This window comes from Euprymna scolopes, chromosome 6 (assembly GCF_053919585.1).
Source record: "Euprymna scolopes isolate OS-2025 chromosome 6, ASM5391958v1, whole genome shotgun sequence".
Classification (NCBI taxonomy): Eukaryota; Metazoa; Mollusca; class Cephalopoda; order Sepiida; family Sepiolidae; genus Euprymna; species Euprymna scolopes.
The window spans coordinates 175220353-175238117 of NC_136487.1; the positions used below are offsets into that span (position 1 = coordinate 175220353).

The 17765-nt window shown below is 34.4% G+C and overlaps 1 protein-coding gene across 2 annotated transcripts in view; it reads left to right on the forward strand.

Annotated features, from left to right (window-relative positions):
- The window catches only part of LOC145278108 (BOS complex subunit NOMO1-like), a 167854-nt gene that overhangs the window by 81389 nt on the left and 68700 nt on the right, over nt 1–17765 (forward strand). For both annotated transcript variants that reach the window (XM_080130382.1, XM_080130383.1), the window contains exons 19-23: nt 1148–1282; nt 5110–5192; nt 7504–7666; nt 8452–8578; nt 11684–11797. In XM_080130382.1, coding sequence (XP_079986508.1) covers nt 1148–1282; nt 5110–5192; nt 7504–7666; nt 8452–8578; nt 11684–11797 — 622 coding nt within the window. The remainder of the gene's footprint in view (nt 1–1147; nt 1283–5109; nt 5193–7503; nt 7667–8451; nt 8579–11683; nt 11798–17765) is intronic.

Here is a 17765-nt window from a genome sequence, read left to right on the forward strand (position 1 = left end):
TGATGCCTATGTAAAAAAAAAAAAAAAAAAAAAAAAAAATTAAACGAAATTAAATTTTATAACATAAAATCGATATATAATTAAATGAAATTTAATGCAAAGTTCAAAGCAGAAAGCAAACTAATGGGCAATCATTGGTTCTGCACAGCTGTTTTGTGTAGGATCGATACCAAACTCTTCTTTGGGTCCAGCACAAACACAGACATTGATTCTAATCCATTCAGTCGCTCTATTTTATAACATTTTTTGTTTTGGGGCAGACTTATACAATCAATGTTTTCATTAATCTTGTTTTAATGCGATGGTGGTTGTGTGGCTTAGAAAGCAGCAAAAGTTACTACTTGGTAGTTATGTATGGAAGCAGATTGTGAGGCAAATGAAAAGCGAGAGATGGTCTCTGTTTTTCATCGGCAAAAAAACCAAACTTATTTTCAAGCGTTTCTTTCCTTCTTCCCTAGGGGGAGAAAAAACAAACTAATACCATGTATTAAAACTACACTTAATCGGATTATTAAAATCTAGAATATGATCTGTTGTTATATGCTGTCGACCTGTATACGAAAGGATGATTGCTATTACTGCTTTGAAGAAGGAGAGAGAGACAACTCTACAGTCAATATTACTATTAGGAAGAAGAACCATGGTAGATGCAGAAGCGATGGCAGACATGTGGGAGGGGACATGTTTACATGTCGAAGATTCTGCTAAGTTGCATTAACTTTTCAGCTTTTATATAGGACATGCGTGCAAAGTTGGGTTGAAATCCAAACAGTAGTTTCCTAGTCAATAGTAGGCAAAAAACTTCTTTTTTTTCTTTCTTTTTAATGATTTAAAAAAATTTTTTGCTAATGATTATAAAATGTTTCAAATCCATCATCAATGATGTAATTTTTATATGTATTTGAGTATTTTGGCCCTTACATGTGCTTACTGAAAGATGCCTAAATGCTTTTGCTTACATGTGGAAAGATTAACAAAAAACGAGATGATGCTAATAAATATTTGTGAATAATGAACGCTTTTATGGGTCTTTAAAGCTGATGTTAAGTGAATGTTACTTTTGTGTTTTTCGAGTGACAATGTGTATATGTATAAACTGATTGATCTCCTTTCTCTTTTCATTCCCTCCTCCCACTAACCTCTGCAGATCTCCATTGATGAAATCGCCAATGGTCATTGAACCATTGCTCGAAAGAACAACTGATGAGTCACCGACAGATTCAAAAGAAACTCCAGAACCAATCATTAAAGATTCCAAATATTATTTCTCTTATTGGGCAAAGTAAGTAATAATTTTTCTTCTTTGCTTTTTATTAAAAATACTTTAAAAATTAAAAAAAAAAATGTTGCTTTATTTGAAGTTGGTTACAAAAAATACAAGAAAATTCTTTTTCCCTTTTTTTTTTTTTTTTTTTTTTTTTTTAATGTACTGTTTTGACATTCATTGTGATGTGATGCCTCCATTCAGTCTCAAGAGACAATGGATACCCCCTGTAAGGGTTGCTGCATGTGTAATTGTGAGACAAGGATTGACAAGAAATAATGCCGGACTGGTTGGGATTGCTTTAATTATATATTTTGATAACCGAATAGTTCTAATTTTTTTTTTTTTAATTTTTTTTTTATTACATTTTCACCCCAAACAAGGCAAATTGCCACTTTGGTGTAGGGGGCTACTATCAGGGGCAACAACTACTGGGGTACTATGTAGGGATTTGGGCAGCAAGGTGTCGGTTCACGTTACACTTGAACTTCTGCACGTCAGTACTGTTGGGGAAGCAGGGACCTGGAATGGAATTCCAGAGTCTTGCGGTTCTGGGGAAGAAACTATTGGAGTAAAAAGATCTTTTACATCTAGGGACCTCTACAGTGTGGGGGTGGGATCTAGTAGCCTGTCGGGTTTGTCGAGGGTGCTCGCGTCGTGGGGGCACAAGTGATTGCAGTTCGTCAGAGCATTAGGCTAATTATGTTCTTATAACAAAATAGCAAGAATATTTTTTTTATATATTCATATTTTCAGTTTTTTTTTTTTTTTTTTTTTTTTTTTTTTTTTTAAATTTGTTCTGGAATAAAAGATTAACAAAAACCGTCTGTTTACAACCGTGGTATCGCTGATAGTATTGCTAAAGATAGTTTTTTTAAAATAGAAATGATTTTTTTCCAGGTAGTTACCACAAGAGAAAACAATATATAATTATACTTTTAATGGATAAAAACAGTAAAAAGATGAATTTCTTTAACTGTGGATGTTTGAAGAAAATGTTTTTTCAAAATTTTCAATACTTGTCATGCTGAAGTCTTTTTTTTTTTTTTTTTTTTTTTAGCACAATAAAAAACAAGATGTCAAAAGTATTTTAGACACCCCAAACTAATAAGTGACATCTATTCTGATTGGTTTTCAAATTTCATAGCAAAGTTCTTAATACAAACGAGGTCTGAGCATTTACAAATCAAGTGTGTGTGTGTGGGGGGGGGGGTCTGTACAAAACCTTACTGAAAACACTTTTATGATGTTCAGATTTTTATCATTTTATTTGCTTAAAACTCTTAAAATATATAATGTAACTTATTCTTAATTCATTGGAAAGTATATTCATTTCCGAACAAAACAGTGGTATTTTGAAAACTTAAAATGCTTTAGTTTTTAAAATATGATGGGGTTAGCAGAACCTCTTGAAATCTGTGATTATCCAAAGTGTTTTATCCTCCGTATGTATTGCTAATCAAAGTTAATAAAACCTTAAGTTAGAATACTTGATTTTATATATAAAAAAATAAAATATCACAAGTAGTAATAATACTTAACCTGTAGAGAAAGAAAAATAAACTAATATCCCCCAGTGTTTTGCTTGATATTTTATTGAATTTATGATTTTCTTTTGTGAATTTGTTTTGAATTTAACCTAAATATGAAACCTTGGAAGTGTAGAGCTAAACCCCCTCCAGCCATATGTCACTGGCCGAGTGGTCCTAGACGTTGTATCAAAGTTTACAGTTACCCAAAGGTGCTGAGTTCAATCCTGAACGAAGGCAGTGAAAAAGTAACACTCAAAAACAGAGAATCAGCAACTATGTCCCAAAGCCTAGCTGGAGTCCGAACACGGTACCCCCGTAATAATAATAAAGGGTTGGGTTCGAGACTCCCAACAAACGGTTCCCCAGTTCGATACAAAACACCTGACGAAGGCCGGAGGGCAAAAACGGACGAAACGTTGTGACAACAACAACCAAGATGAGGAAGTTAGTCCGACAATCTCAATCAATGAAAACACCTCATCTCAAAAATACAGACAATTACTATTGCCTTTCATGTCCACCAAGACCATGTGCTACGTAAAACATTCGATATTCCCAAATAGTTAACACACCTGAGTACGTAGTAATGACAAAGTTCAGGATGAGAAATCAAAAAAGAGAGCTGATGGTATATTTTCTGATTCTTCATTCGAGAGCAGATTTGGTTTACCTTTACAGAAACCTTTAGACTTAAATACTATATTTATGACTTTTGCTTTGGATTCTTTAAAACTTTTGCAGTTTCTTGTTAGTCAATCTACTACCAGTTGTAATTGTATAAATTATTATAATTATTTAATATAATTACATGTTCAATAATTTAATAACTGTTGCAATTTTAATTTGCTTGAATTATTTATGCAACAACGTCAGCCTTACACAATTGTTTATATTTTTAAAAAAAATATTTCATGTAAGTTTCTCAAAGTTTCTCGACCATCTATGGCAACACATCAAAAGCCGTAAATGATAAGGTTCTCTCTAATTCTCTCTCTTCTGATCTTGAGCGCGTGGTACAGTGGGAGAAGAGGTGGCTGGTTACTTTTAATGCATCCAAAACCAAGCTTCTATCTTTACATCATCAATGCTCTGATCCCCATCTGGCATCAATTGAAATGGATGGCTCTCGTCTTAAGGAGGCTCCATGTTTTGATAAGCTTCTGGGCTTGACCTTTACCCCTGACCTGAAATGGCAAGCTTTTGGGTTTGACCTTTACTCCTGATCTGAAATGGAACACGTACATCAGGTCTGTTGCTAAGGACGCTGTGAAAATGGTGGGATCCTTCTATCGCTCCAGAAGATATCTCACTACTGATGCAATTCTCTATCTGTATAAAAGCTAAGTATGTCCAAGGATGGAGTACTGCTGCCACATCTGGGCAGGAGCTGCTAAAAACAACCTATCCTGCCTTGACAGAGTACAAAATAGACTTTGTAGCTTAGTGGGGATGCCCTTTTCTCTTCCCTGCAGCCTCTCTCCCACAGAAGAGATGTTGCGAACCTTTGTTTTATTGTTATTTCCATGGCAGGTGCTCATCTGAGCTCCAATCCCTCGTCCCCCCTCACCAATCTTTCACGAGAAACACCCATCTGGCTGAAACTACTGTCAATAATTTTCCCCACTCTTTATCTGTGCCTAAATCCAAACGTAGATTCCATGAGCAGAACTTCTTTCTCAGAAGTGCACGACTGTGGAACTCTCTTCCGTTTGCCTGTTTCCCACCTGACTACAACTTGGATGTCTTCAAGTCCAACATAAACAAATTCCTGACAAACCGCCCTCTTAAGACACTCTATCAAATCTCCAATACTAATGATTACTACAATACTATCTCATTGATTACTGTACACGCAATAATCCTTATCCCTGAGTGGCCTCTGGGCCTTGATAAGTGGTGATCCCCATATAAAAAAAAAAAAAGTACAAATTAGTTCTAAACTCAATAATTCTACAAACATTAAAAGAAGAAAAAAAAAACTGAAAAAATTTGTTTCAATGAATTGGAAAAGAATGTAAACTTTCAAAATATGCAAAAAAAAAATGTGTTTTAGTTTTGTTATGTTAAGGAGTTCTCAGGTCTAAGAACTATAGGTTTTCTGAATTTGTCTGAGGGATGCTATTTTGAAGGAGGGTGGCGGTGTAGATTGCAGCTCTAAAGAACTTGTCTGGAGTTCATCTCTGGGGCTAGCACTGTATTTGTTGAGGGGGAATTCAACCGAATATTTAGATTTTTTGGGTCAACGTGTATTTACTGCAAATTTTGTTTTGTCATGTGTTGATGGGATAAACTTTTTTTTTTTTTTTTTTGCAGAAGTAATGAACGACTCGAAATTAAGGTTTTGTCGGATGAATTGTTGTTTTCCCCGAACCAAGTGGATGTTACAGTGCAAGGGGGTAAGTATTTTATCGACGTAAATACAATGAGAAACGCAACGTTTTCCATCTTATCTTTTTTCATTCTCTCGCCCTTTTTTCTTTTCTTTTGTTTTTTGAAAAACAAAATCATCAAATTAAGATCCCTAACTTTTCAGATGCATTCCGAAAGTTTTCCATTGAACCCCTTCGTGTTCACTTATATTTATCACGTCTTTCTCTTTTTTCACAGATTTGTCTTTTGATGCAACCATTATGATTGCATAAATCTTACCTTATTGACGTATCGTGTTGAAACACTGGTTCTTGTGTAGGATCATCAAAATTAATCAGCGTTTAGTTTGATCAAGATGTTTGCGTGATCATTTGGGAAATTAAGATGTCTAAAATGAAAGTGGATGCAATATAACTTTTTCAAATATTAAAAGATATGAATCTGCTCTTTCTTGTAGTTATGTAAATAGTGGGTTAGACTGCACTACTAAACCTTGGTAGGGTAACTAATCTTGGAGAAAGAAAACTCTGAAATAACACTAATAGTTCTCCTTTTCTTATTCTAACAATGTTTCCAGTAGTCTTGGATTTCTCTGTACCAATGAATTTAGGCCATATCAGGTCAGAAGATGTGAGGCTGATGGTTGTGTAACTGTTGCTTCATTGTAAACTCCTTATCATAGGAACACCCTTTGAGAAGAATTCTAATCCATGAGTTATTCATTATCATAATCCTCATTTTTGTTCAAATTTAATTGACGTATATTTTGAAAATCAATTTCTGATCACTAGCTATGGAATTGGCATGCTATTCTTTAAAATTTAATTCCTTTTTTCTAATTCAATAAAATGTTTATGGTTTTTAGTGTGTTGCTTCCTAATCATCTCAGATTTATAATTTGAGTTCTTTGAGACGATTTCTCATCTATTTTGTAATTCTTATTACCAACTTTAACAAACCAAAACCATAAAAATGAAAATTGTAATCTTCATTCTCTGAAATGTTAATGAAATATCTACGTTAAATTAATGAGACATTTCCAATATTTTTTCCCGATTCCAATACAATTCCCGATTCTACTCTTAATTCACAATTCTGATACTATTACTGATTCTGATGTCGATTCTTTTTAAATGTCTAAAAAAAATTTTTTTTTTGGGGGGGGAGGGGGGAGAGGGTGCAGATTATCACAAATGTAAAAAACATATAATATGTGCATATATCCAGAAAATTTTACTAGCTTTTTTACTTTATCATTATTTTTTTGAAACATGTTCAACTCAATTTCAACTTAGGTTCATCCTTACAAGACTTTCACAGCAAGAACTCGTCCTCTTACCACAACTGCATAAACCCTTTTTTCTGTGTTCCTAACATCAAATAGAATTTCTATTTTTATTTTTTTGATTTTTTTTTTTATAAGGCCCAAAGACCACTCAAGTATAAGGATTAATAAATGAAATGTTGTAGTGTAGAAATCGTAGAAATTGGATTATTTAAGGGGACGACTCAAGAACTTGTTTATGTTGGACTTGAAGGTTACCATATTGTAATTAGCTGGGAAGCAGGCCAGTGGAACAGTGTTTCACGAGTGGGCAGTTCTTGGAAAGAAATTTTGTTCATGGAATCTGCATTTAGATTTAGGCACAGCTACAGAGTGGGGGAAATTGTTGATTGTGGTTGTAGCTAGTTGAGTGTTTTTTTGTGAAAGTTTGGCAAAAGGGGACCATAGAGTAGAGCACAGACAAGCACTTGCCATGAAAATAACGATAGAGCAGAGACAGGTTCACGTCTTTTCTACGCAGAAAAACGTTGCAAGGAAGAGAAAAGGGCATCACCTACCTGATTTTGAACTTTGTCAAGGCAAGATAGAAGTGCTGAGCAGCTCCTGCCCAGACATATCAACAGTACTCCATTTCTTTTATGTAAGCCATTGCCACAACATTGCTTCTCTGAAGGCTACAACATAAATCGCTTCAAATCTAATGTCAGTAAACACTAAAAAACTGTCCCCATTTATCATTAACACTTATCCTCGAGTGACTGTTCGCCTTCATGAATAGTGACTAATCGCTAAAAAACAGTTTTGTTTAAATTAAAAATTTCTGTCAGTTCATCTTGTTTAAGTTTTCTAAATGTGTCAATTAAATGGGTCGATTCTTGTTTGATGTGTTCAAGCTTTGTAGAAAAACTGAATCCTTAACGACGACTACTTCTGATGTGTGTGCGTTTGTCATCTCTTGCCAAATGGCTAATTCTTGATTTTTTAAAAAATTTTTTTTAAATTTTTTTAATTTATTTATTTTTTATTTTTTTATTTTCTTTCTTTTCTTGTAGAGAGTTGTCCAGGAGAATTAGCCCATTTTACAGGCAAAGTTGGTATCTTCATCACAGGTAAAGTTGAACCGTCTCTGTCCGGCGTTCAAATTATCGTTTCCAGTCCGGATAATTCTGCTATGGAACCAGTTACTTTGCAGACGGATGAAAATGGAGTTTATCGGTGAGGAGTTTTTGCTGTTGACTTTTATTGCTTCGATTTCATTATTCATTTTTGGTATTAAATAAATATTTTTCAATTTCTTTTTTCTATGACTTTCAATACACACATTTTTGAAAGAAAACTTTGTTAAATTATATAACATTATTATATAACATTATTAGCTGTTCTAAATTTTTAAAAATTTATGAAATAATTTTTTCAATGTTATGAGCAAACTCCTGTTTAAAATAGTGCCAACCACACAAAAGATTCAGACTTTATTTCATAACATTTTTTAACAAGATCGCACATATACTTTGCTCTCTCCATGAGGGGCTCACTCCTTTTGGTTTATATCATCAGTAGAACAAACACAAAAAAATTTTTTTGAAAAAGGCATGTATTGCCAAAAGTCTCAGAGAAAAGAAATAATTAAAAAAAAAAATGTTTTATTCATTTAATTAAAAAAATTATAACATTATTTCAATTCTTCAAATAACTTTACAAAGTAATGTTTTCAATGATGGGACCAAGTTTCTTTTTCTTCAAAAAATTTTACTAAAACAACTGGTTAATATGTGATAAAACAAAATTTCTTTAAATTATTTAGAAATAATTGTTAATCAGCACTTTTATCCATTACATCATAAATCAAAAATGCAACCAAGATGAGAATAGTAGTTAAAATAATGCAAATAATCTAGAACTAAAAAAAAAAAAAAAAAAAAAAAAAAAATGTGAATGTAATTTTTTAATTGCTTTCTTTTTCTTTCTCCTCTCTGCATGTGTGGCTGAACTTTTTACAGCCTCGGACCTCTTCACGGCGATAAAAAATATCATGTGGAAGCATCTAAAGTTGGTTTTGTTCTCACCAAAGATCCAGATAATGCAATGAACTTTAAGGCTCTCAAATTAGGACAAATAGCTGTACAGGTAAGTGTGTGTGTGTGTGTGTGTGTGATATATATATATATATATATATATATATATATATCTATCGTGTCAGGAGGCGATGAAAAAAATCCAATAAAGTGCTCGATCGTGGATGTGAGAGCTGAAGATACAATATTTATTTCAACACTATATATACATATTTCAAAGGCGTACCAGTGGTTTCATTGCATTGAATCAACCATAAGAGGTTGGAAGGAGTCAGCGCAAATTCATCAGTGACTTTGAAAAAGTGGAACGATGCAAAGAAAAACAAACAGAAAATAACGTTAAACGAGCATTTTAACTCGGTTTCAAATTTTAAAACAGAACTTGGTAACCGACGCCAATAGATTCTGATTATGGAAGGAAGCGCATGTGTGTGAGTGTGTGTGTGTGAGAGAGAGAGCGGGAGTATGTTTGCGTGCGCGCCCACGTGTGTGTTTAGCAGGGGGATGTTTTCGAAAACCTCTCTGAAAAAATAAAGGTCCTGTTTAAACAAACGCATAGCCTCATATAAATAAATGTACATAAATAACAGCAATAAATAAAAAATATAATAGAATAATATAGATATAAAGCATGAATAAATTAAATTTAATTTAGAATAAAATTGAAAGGTAAAGATAAAATGTGAATAAAAATTTTAAGGCATTATTTACAATTTTTAAAAAATTATAATAAAATGTGAATAGAGAAATTTAAGATAATCAAAAATAATTAAAGTAATTTTTAGATAAATTATCCAAAAATAAATGACACTTAAAAACTAGAAAAGAGTACCAACACATAAATATATAAAAAATATATATTAAAAGGTAATACATAGATATCTATGATGAGAGTCCTACTACTTTCACAAAAATTATGGATACTGCCACCACTACTATTAATATTAATTTTATTATTAATGATAAAATAATAAATTATTAAAAATAATATCAATACTAATAATAACATTATTAATAATAAATATACGTATAAATAATAATAATTAACCCACATACATAAATAATGAATTACAAAAACAAAACTCCAAAAAAAACCTAGGAGGGGGTGGTGAGAAGGAATGGATCGATTTTAAGATATAATGGTACTGAAAATAAGGTTAAGAGAGGGGTTCAAATTACATAGCCTGGTAAGAGAAATGGAAAGGTTGCGAGTGGTGGAGGGAGAATGTATAACAGCTCCATAAAAAGGTCTTGAAGGTTGGGTCGTAAGATTTTTTTAACATCAAGAATCGTCCATTCTATTTTATATGAAGTGTTTGATTCTTTAAGCAACCAAATTTTCAGGGTATTTGAAGGTAGAGTTGTGTGCATACAGTCTCTGCTTGTTTCACTTTTTCAAAGTCGCTGATGAATTGGCGTTGGCTCCTTCCAACCTCTTATGGTTGATTCAATGCAATGAAACCACTGGTACGTCTTTGAAATATGTATATATAATGTTGAAATAAATATTGTGTGTATATATACACAGTAGAACCCGGGATATGGCAGTAATCTATTCTGAGGTTGGGATTGTAGAGTATAGTTGCCGTATGGCAGAGCATAAGCAAAATTTTATACAGTACATATTAAAAATTAGTAACAAAATACAGTACAGTATATAATACACATCAAATAACATTATAAATAACACTGTAAGGCAGAGCGAATATTGTAATCAGGGGCCGGAAAAACATAATCCACATCGTAACCTGAAAAAAACCTATCCCAAGGTTCTACTGTGTATGTGTATATATATATATATATATATATATATATATATATATATATATAAAATGAAAATTACAATTGAATTTACTAAAATGATCCAAGATGGTAAAATTAAAGTAAATTATAAATATTAAAGAATTAATATTTATTTATTTATTATAATTATCTCAGCCAGATATAAAAGCTCGATAAAACCAAATAGGAAATAGAGCTTATAATATGAGCAAACAGTTAATAAAATATGTTAAAAAACACTTTGAAATGAGTTAAAAACATATTTAATCTGAAAAGGAAACACTAGATAAATGGATAGTCCTTAATCCGCGGAGTTTCAAAGAAATACTTTCCTTCTCATCAGAGGGTAGGAATTAGCAAAATGCGGGATCGGATTTTGCATGCAGAAGTATTTGATGAAACAACAAGTAAGTCAAAGATCTTACTTGAAAACAAAATAAAGTTAAGCAGAGGGAATATGGTGAAGAAAAAGGTGATTACACATGAATGGATAGTCTGGTGGAAGATAAAAAATCCAGTGACGGTAAAATCCAAATGTAAAACTTCAAGAAAGTTAAAAGAATTTCCATTTGTACAAGTAAAATCCAAGGAAATCCCGTAATTGGAAGAAGATGATCCATAATAATCCAAAGGCAGAAATCCATGGAATAATTCACAAAAATGTGTACAAGGAAAAAAATAATATTAATAAAAGAAAAATAAGATGTGCTTTTCACTCTACTTCCGAGACCTAACTATAAATAAAAGATCTGGGAAGAGAAAGGAGAGAGAGAGAAAAAAAAAATGATAAAGTTAAATATAAAATATAAAATAAAGGGAAACAAAAGTCAAAATGACCCAGACAAATGTTAAAGGCACGAAAATATATATAGGGCAAAATAATATAGGTCAACTGAAATGTACAGGTCATCACTTAAAAAAATGTCATATATTTTATTAACTGTTTGCTCATATATATACATATATATATATATATATATATATATATATATATATATATATATATATATATATATATATTCCCCCAAAACCTCTGGCCTTGCTGCTATGGTTTCCAATGATCAGAAATAACAGCAAGAGGAGACATGATTCCAAATATTTCTCATATGTTATATCTCCCCTATTTGGTTTTCATACATAAAGTAAATTTCACAGTGTATAAGGATTGTTTGATACTGGAGATATTCAAAATCATACCCTATTTCCAAAATAATTCATAGAAAAAAACAAAAATGAATGAATTTAGATAAATCCAAAAATATTAACAAATTTCTAAAATAATCAAGTTGCATTTATAAGAAGTAAATGTTGATGAATTTAATTAAGTAATTCCGTAATTTATTTATCTTTTTATATTTTTGTACTTTTCATTCAGATTGTTGATGAATCCGACATGTCTTTGTCGAATGTGTTGCTGTCTCTTAGTGGTGACCGTCAATACCGAAGCAATAATCTAACCAAAGATGGGACTATGGTTTTCTCTTCACTGGTAATTTGATTTTCAATAACAACTTTTGCATGATTCGTTCAAAAAAATTTTTTAAATGGTGACGCTTAAAAACCTTGAGATTGAAGATTATTAAAAATGGTATTACGAAATCCTGATAACAGAACATTTTTTTTTATTCATACAAAGATTTAACAAGCCATCATTTTTATTAATGCCATCGGTAAATGTGCGAATCCATATGTGGATTCTTGTTAGTTATGGATTAAATAGTAGACAAGATGAATTTAAGCCTCAATGTGGCAACCAATCTAGGAGAAGGAAATCTGTGATGTTCATAAGAATGTCATTTGTTGCTGGTTATAAAACTTAGCAAGAACATTTCATATGAGCATGAATTTTCCCCACTCTTTATCTGTGCCTAAATCCAAACATAGATTCCATGAGCAAAGCTTCTTTCTTAGAACTGCACGCCAGTGGAACTCTCTGCCGCTTGCCTGTTTCCCACCTGACTACAACTTGGACGTCTTCAAGTCCAACATAAACAAAGACCTGACAAACCGCCCCCTTAAGTAAGACACTCTATCAAAACCCCCAATACTAATGATTGCTGCAGTACTGTCTCATTGATTGCTGTGCACGCAATAACCCTTATCCCTAAGTGGCCTTCGGGCCTTGATAAGTGGTGACCTCCATGTAAAAAAAAAAAAAATGAAACTATTAACAATAGAAAAAAATAACTTTGCAAGAACAATATTGTAAATGAAAATCGGTCATATTGGCCCTTTCTGCTTGCCCAAGGGAGACAATCCTACTGTTTTAAAGTTTTTTCCCTTTGTTTTCACTTAGATAACTCCAGAACAATAGCAGTTTATCAATATACGAAGTACCTTTTATAAGTTCCCAGACTTTTTGTACAGCCATTTAAAATTGTTGTAGACTCTTGAAAATTCAGTATATTATTGCTACACATCTTATGAGATGACTGACGAATTTTTATGATTTTAGGTTCAAATGAACAGCTACAGCAGGAATTGGAATAACACCCTACTAAAGCCTGATTGTCACAGCTGATGGATTTAAAAAATGCAATCTGGATGTGATGGCACTTTATAAGAATGATATGCAATAAAATTCTTTTTTTAAACTTGGATAAAATGCCACAGAAATGTATGGAATGTTTCAAACTGCTTTTGGACCACCTTGCATGAATCTTGTATGAATCGAGCATTAGTTTTTGAGTGGCATAAAAAATTCAAGAAAGGCAGAGAGTCTGTGAGGGATGAAGAGAGGTGTGAGAGGAGTAAAGAAGTCAGAACACCAGAGTTGATTGGCCAAATAAAGAATTTCATGGATAAAGACTGCCATGTGTCTATAGAGAAATAAGTGCACAGTTTGATGTCGGTGTGGGAAATGTACACATAATTATCTACGAAAAACTAAAGATGCAAAAGATTTTTCGCGAATGCACCACAACTCCATCTTTGTCACATTTATTATTTAACCAAAATTGGCTTCAAGACGGTCCTTCACTCTTTCTACAGTTCAGATCTTGCTCTCTGTGACTTTTGGTTATACTCTAAGCTCAAGGAAAACCTTAAAGGCTGTCAGTATAAGACAATTGAGATGAAAGAGGCCGTGACAAGTGTCATTGACAAGACCTTCTATGGTGTTGGAACAGTAGAGAAATGTGAGGGACGGATAGAGATATTAGATAACACGAGAGGCATTTTACATAAATAATCACGTATTGAGATTAGCATTTGCAATCGCATATGATGAATTGCATGTTAGCATGCGATTTTGTTGATGCCATGTATTTTTCATTTTCTGGTTCTTTGTTTATTTCCAGCCCTGTGGACTAAATGAACGGTTTTATTTTATAGGAAGAGTCTGCCTTGCATATACATGCAGTGTGATAATGTATGAAAATGGAATCTGGCCAGTGAGGGTTGGGGACATATGTTGCATGGAGAGAAATAATATGAGAATGATATGACGATGTGCGATGCAAGTCTAAGTTAAAACTAAGATAAGCTTAATTCTAACATGTTCGGAGAAAGATTAAATCCGGACAATCTAGGGAGATGTTTGCCGCAGAAAAAAAATTAATGGTATGACCGTGTTGAAAGAATAGATGAGTTGTTGGGTTAGTAGATATTGAGATAACAGGTTCAGTTCAATCCTACCAATACATTCTAGAGATCCACGGATGCTGGAAAGCTTTTGACTTGAATAGTTTCTTCCCTCAAACTGCTAGAATTAGGAATTCCCTCCCAGGTTCCTGCTTCCCTGACTGTCCTCACATGCAGAAGTTGAAGTGTGATGTAAACAGACATCTTGCTGCTCAACTCCCTACATAGTGTCCTTATTAGTAGCCCTTACAACTTAGTGGCATTGTGCCTTGTTTGGGGTTTAAAAAAGTAATGAGAAGTGATAAAAATTTATCTGATGGATAAATAAAGACCTGGGCAGAGATGAGTTAATTTGGAAATCAATTAAAATCAATTAAAATCAATTAAAATCAATTAAAGTTGTCCAAACCATTAAAATGCTGTCATGCAAAATGATGATGATGATATTAGTTGCACAAACATGAAAAAAAACAATGTGATCCATAATATAATGTTGGAAATCACTTTGAATGTTAACTTTTTTTTTTTTTTTTTTTTTTTTTACATAGGCATCACCACATTATCGAGGCCAAGAGGCCACTCAAGGATAAGGGTTAAAGAGTGTATAGTAGAAATTGGACAATATAGTAATCATTAGTAATGAAAATTCGGTAAATTAACTTATATGGAACGGCTCAAGAACTTACTTACGTTAGACTTGAACACAACCATATTGTACTCAGCCGGAAAACGGAAGACAATTCCACAGGCGTGCAGTTCTAAGAAAGAAGCTTTGTTCATGGAATCTATGTTTAGGTTTAGGAACAGATAAAAAGTGGGGGGAATTATTGATAGTGTTTACAGCTAGACGAGTGTTTCTTGTGAAAGTTTGGTGAGGGGGGACCATAGATTGAAGCTCAGTCGAACACTTTCCATGAAAATAATGATAAAGCAGAGACAAACTCGCAACATCTCTTCTGTGAGATAGAGGTTGCAGGGAAGAGAAAAGGACATCTCCTACGAGGCTACGAAGTCTATTTTGAACTCTATCAAGGCAGGACAAGTCCTTTCTAGCAGCTCCTGCCCAGATGTGGCAACAATATTCCATCCTTGGACGTACCTGGCTCTTATATAGATAGAGAATTGCATAAGCAGCAGTGAGATATCTACTGGATCGATAGAAAGATCCCACCATTTTTCAAGCGGCCCTGGCAACAGATTTGATGTACGTGTTCTATTTAAGATCAGGAGTAATTGTCAAGTCCAGAAGCTTGTCAAAACTTGACGCCTCCTGAAGACGAGAGCCATTCATTTCAATTGATGCCAGATGTGGATCAGAATGTTGATGATGTAAAGAGAGAAGCTTGGTTTTAGATGCATTAAAAGTAACAAGCCACTCCTTTCCCCATCGTACCACGTGCTCAAGATCAGAGGAGAGAGAATCAGAGAGAACTTGGTCGTTTACTGTCTTAGATGTGCTACCATAAATGGATGTGATTTGGAAGATCATTAATGTAGATCAGGAAAAGAGTTGGGCCCAGAATGGACGCCTGAGGGACTCCAGCATTAATACTGTGAGCTCTCTTCTGATTTTTGCCCCTTAACTACTACTCTTATGAACCTATCAGAAAGAAATGATTTAATAATTGAGAAGATATTTCCAGCCATACCATAGCTAGAGATCTTGTGAAGTAAACCTTTATGCCATACCCTATCAAAGGCCTTAGATATGTCAAGAGCAATTGCCCTAGAAAGTTTGCCTCCGTTGAGAGATTTGCTAATCCTATGAGATATAACTGTAAGCACATCTGCTGTAGATCTAGCAGAACGAAAACCATATTGAGTGTCACTAAGAAGGTTATTTTTGTTGAGATGGTTGATTACTTCTGTATTTAACACAGATTCCAGCAACTTACTCATGACGCACAGGAGACTTATTGGCCTGTACTGAGAGGGGGATGAGCGATTACCTGAATTCTTAAATACAGGGCATACTGATGAGATTTTCCAGGGTGATGGGGAGCTATTCTCCTTAAGACAACGTTTGAACAGTTTTGTAAGTATGGGCGCTAGTTCTGGTTGAAGTTTTTTGAGTTCTATAATTGGAATACCGTCAGGGCCAGTTGTTTTTCTGGAATCAAGGTTTTTGATTAGCTTGACAACATCACGTACAGATATATGTATATCGCATAGCGTGTTTTCTGATACAGGAGGGAATATTGGGGGTTGGCGGCCTTGGTCGCAAAGGGTAGAATTAGCTGCAAAGTTCTTGGCAAAGAGTTCGGCTTTGTCTGATGCTGACGAGATGACCTCATGTCCATTGATGATAGTTGGGATAGAGCACACGCTTCTGTTCAGGATTTTTTTTGCTATTTGCCAAAACTGGTGGGAACCAAGCCGCTGCTCGGCTACTTTGGACTTGACGGATTGAGCATACAACTCTCTTGCATTCTTTATTACTTTCTTACAATGGTTGCTGGCAGTCCTGAAAGCAGCTTTAGTTTCCATAAATCTATTACGTTGGAAGCAGTGGAAAAAGTGATTTCTGTGCGCAATAGCAGCAGCACATTCTGGAGAGAACCATGGCTGGCTGTTAGGTTTTTGCTGGAACTTTTTTGAGGGTATGAAACAGTCTATACCTACAATTAACCATTCGGTCAGGTCTGATACTATAGAGGCCACATCCTTTTTAAACATGGAACGTAGAGGTAGATCCGATAAAAATGTAGGGAAGCTATCCCAATCAGCCTTAGTGTATCGATATACTGTACGATGGAGAGGTATGTCTGGGGACTTATTACATTTCATTTTTATCTTAATTGATACAACAGAGTGGTCGGAAGATCCAAGAGGCGACAGAACAGAAACTGAACATAGTTCAGGGCAAGTTGTGAGAAAAAGGTCTAGTAGACTCGCATACTGACCGTCATTGTCGGGCACACGGTTATGTTCGTGAACAATCTGAGAGAGGTCATAAGCAATGGAGAAATCATGTCAGAACCTCTCATCATCATCGGTCTTGTTTCAGTGGGTTAACCGTTCCACATTGTGAACATTGAAGTCTTCACATACGCGAATGTTAGCTGAAGGATAAGCAGATAGGACTTGGTCAATTTTCTCAGATATGCTTTTAACCATAGTAACTCCGCTGTTGTGGGGGCAATAGAGAGCAAATATAAATGCCGTAGTGTGAGCTGATACAACTCGGAAGCACATATAGGGTAAGTTAGGATCTTCTCTGGAGATGTCCCTACCACATGGAAAGCCATCTTTAATATAGGCACATATTCCATGCCCATGGCGATCTTGGGGGTCAGATTTAGAAGTTAAGTTAGAGTAACCTTTAATTACGAACTCATCTAGGGAAATAGCCTGTCCAATGCCAGTTTCGCTTAAAAATAAAAGGTCTGGTTTAGTCTCCTGTAATTGGGTTTCAACCTCTGGAAGGTTAGAATGTAAACCCCTGATGTTGGAGAAGGAGACATGGTAGTAAGGGTCTATGTTGGAAGTTGGAGAACCGGGTTTAATCGTGTATTTTTTCTTGAAGCTTGTCATGATGGAATTTTGGAATTTGTGGACTAGATCGTCAGATTTACTTAGAGCAGGACAGAGAGGGGAAACTAAGAGAGAAAAAGAAACAAAGAATTTTTTTTTTGTAGCACATGATAAGGTAAAGCCGTAACAATTACCCACTAATATGGCATCGAGAGGCCCCACCAGAAGCTACTGCATGGTCCAGAATCCATTCACCAAATGGCAATACAGCAGCCCCAGTACTTTGCACCTGCTGATAGAACAGCCTCCTTAGTGGTTAATCAAAGGTTCGGGTCCCTGACTATCAGGCGGATAATGTCAGCCCAGATAAAACGTTTATTTCCAGCACCCTTACTAGTGAC